This window comes from Anarrhichthys ocellatus, unplaced genomic scaffold, assembly GCF_004355925.1.
Source record: "Anarrhichthys ocellatus isolate YVR2014 unplaced genomic scaffold, GSC_Weel_1.0 scaffold11, whole genome shotgun sequence".
NCBI lineage: Eukaryota > Metazoa > Chordata > Actinopteri > Perciformes > Anarhichadidae > Anarrhichthys > Anarrhichthys ocellatus.
In genome coordinates this window covers 118629-121026 of record NW_022280041.1, presented here as the reverse complement: position 1 = coordinate 121026, position 2398 = coordinate 118629, and the positions used below count along the sequence as shown (strand labels likewise).

The window sequence follows — 2398 nt, the reverse complement described above, 5'->3', positions numbered from 1 at the left end:
ACACACACACACACACACACACACACACACACACACACACACACACATTGATTACTGTCTTTAAATAGCTTTAAGCATTAAATCACACCATAAAGTTCTGATAATAACTACCTCTCTCTCTCTCTCTCTCTCTCTCTAGAATGCAGAGTCAAGGTACCTCGCCCTACCGCCCATCCCAATCCCAAAACTACAACTCCCAAAACCCCTAGCAGCCCCAGCCTGTCCTCTAAGACTCCTCCCAAAGGCCTCTCCAGAACGAGGTCACCTGGTCCAGGTGTGAACCAACAGGAAGTCACTGCTCTACATGAGCCGGAAATGTTTCTACAGGTGTGATGAGCGGATTGTTTTTGACCAATCAGATGGCTTGTTTCTCTTGTCTGTGTGTGTGTGTGTGTGTGTATGTAGCCAATGAGGCCTCAGGATCGCAGTCAGCTGTGAAGCCGTCCAGGTCAAGCCCCTCCCCCACCAGCCCCGGGACACGACGCAGCCTCAAGGTCGGATCCATCCATCGATCGATTGATTGTTTTTAGCAGTAACGGCTCGGTTCTTCAAATATCATGATAAACATTTCAAATGTTTTAAATATGTTTTATTAATATGTTTAACTTTAAGCCAAATCTCATGTAATACGTTATAAATATATAACTATAAATTCTAATTTTAATATTTATTACAGTTGTTTTTTTAACGGATCTTAATCTTTGGATTTATAAGAAATGCTGATGCAAACAAAAAACAAATATTAGTTGTGTAATTCCAAATTATAAATTATAACTTGTGTCTTCATCAGCTGACTTACTTAATGTATTTATTTAAATCTTGAATCAGACTCGTTCTTTTCTCTCTTTCTGATTCCCTTCAAAATAAGACTAAATCTTCTCTCGTTTTATTCTGAAGGTCTCTCCTCGTCGTGCTTCCTCCACAGATGTGAACGGAGAGGCTGAGCAGCCCGACGACACCATCGTTGAAGGTGTGTGTGTGTCTGTGTTGATCTCAAGAAAAGACTGAAGAGCCCTTAAAACAAACTAAAGATGTCTGCTCCTCCTCCTCTTCTTCTCCTCCTCACAGTGAACGGGAATCGCTCCGTTTCCTCCTCCACCATCAGCGACAAGTACAAAGTCGGTAAAGTGATCGGAGACGGAAACTTTGCGGTGGTGAAAGAGTGCGTGGAGAGGTGAGGAGCGTCAGTGAGACACTTCATTAATGTGTGTATATCAGTGTGTTAACCGTACAGACAACGACGGAAAACATAGCAAAAATAAATACATGAAACTAAAACAATAACAAGCAGCATACAAATCTGTAAATCAATAAATAATAATACAAGATAAATGTATACGTTGTCTTGAACAGACATTTTTATTTTAAAGCTACTATGAGGAACTTTCATGTTGTGGTGATTCTGGCGCCCCCTGTGGACAGAAGCGATATTGTTTCTGATCACCAGAGTCCCTTTAAAAAAGCTAATTTTACTGCGATTATTAAAAGTTTTGATTTAAAAAATACATATAAAAAAAATGAATTATTAAATAATAAGTCAGATCTGTATTGTTTCCAAACTTCAAGTCATTTTTTGGGTTATTTTTAAAACTCAAACGATCCGTCAATTGACAGAAAATAATTGACACAATTGTTCGTCATCAATCAATAAAAAAATCAAAACATTTGCTGATTCCAGCTTCTCAAACGTGAGGATTTTCTGCTTCTCTCGGTTTTATATCATCGAGTTTTTTTGGACTGTCGGTCGGACAAAAGAAGACATTTGAAGACGTCTCAGTCATTTAATAAATCTCTTCTTATCATTTTCTGAAATATGAACTTAATGCTTGTTAAAAAGTAATTAGAAGCAGCAGCCAGAGTTACTGAAGGTGTGTCTGGTTGATGGACGGCTGTGGGAGTGTCTGTTGTGTTTTGATTGACAGGTCGACGGGACAGGAGTACGCTCTGAAGATCATCGATAAAGCTCGCTGCTGTGGGAAGGTAACAGATCATTATCATTCTCCTGCATTATTATGATAATTATAAATGAAAGATGAATCAGATCCAACTTATACCGAGAGTTAAACCGAACCGTTAAACCACACTGAACCTTCAGCCAATCAGGAAGGAGCAGCTTCCATCACGTCCAATACAAATGTGGTGTTTTACATCATGTGGCAGCAACACACACGTTTAAAATGTTGCTTTTCTTACAAATTGAATTAATACAAATTTAAAAAATAAATAACGATTGTAAAAAATTGTAATAAAATGTAGTATTGTAAGTGAGTGGTGAGGCCAGCTCTATTTAGATTTATAGCCCGTCATGCAGCTTCTCGTGTCGGCCGTCAGTTTGTAGCTTCATGGGACCGGTGTGTGTGTGTGTGTGTGTGTGTGTGTGTGTGTGTGTGTGTGTGTG

At 39.1% G+C, this 2398-nt stretch overlaps 1 protein-coding gene across 2 annotated transcripts in view; it reads left to right on the top strand.

Annotated features, from left to right (window-relative positions):
- Positions 1 to 2398, top strand: part of LOC116385820 (serine/threonine-protein kinase DCLK2-like) — a 13493-nt gene that overhangs the window by 7649 nt on the left and 3446 nt on the right. For both annotated transcript variants that reach the window (XM_031851563.1, XM_031851564.1), the window contains exons 5-9: positions 140 to 274; positions 406 to 494; positions 898 to 970; positions 1069 to 1174; positions 1923 to 1980. In XM_031851563.1, coding sequence (XP_031707423.1) covers positions 140 to 274; positions 406 to 494; positions 898 to 970; positions 1069 to 1174; positions 1923 to 1980 — 461 coding nt within the window. The remainder of the gene's footprint in view (positions 1 to 139; positions 275 to 405; positions 495 to 897; positions 971 to 1068; positions 1175 to 1922; positions 1981 to 2398) is intronic.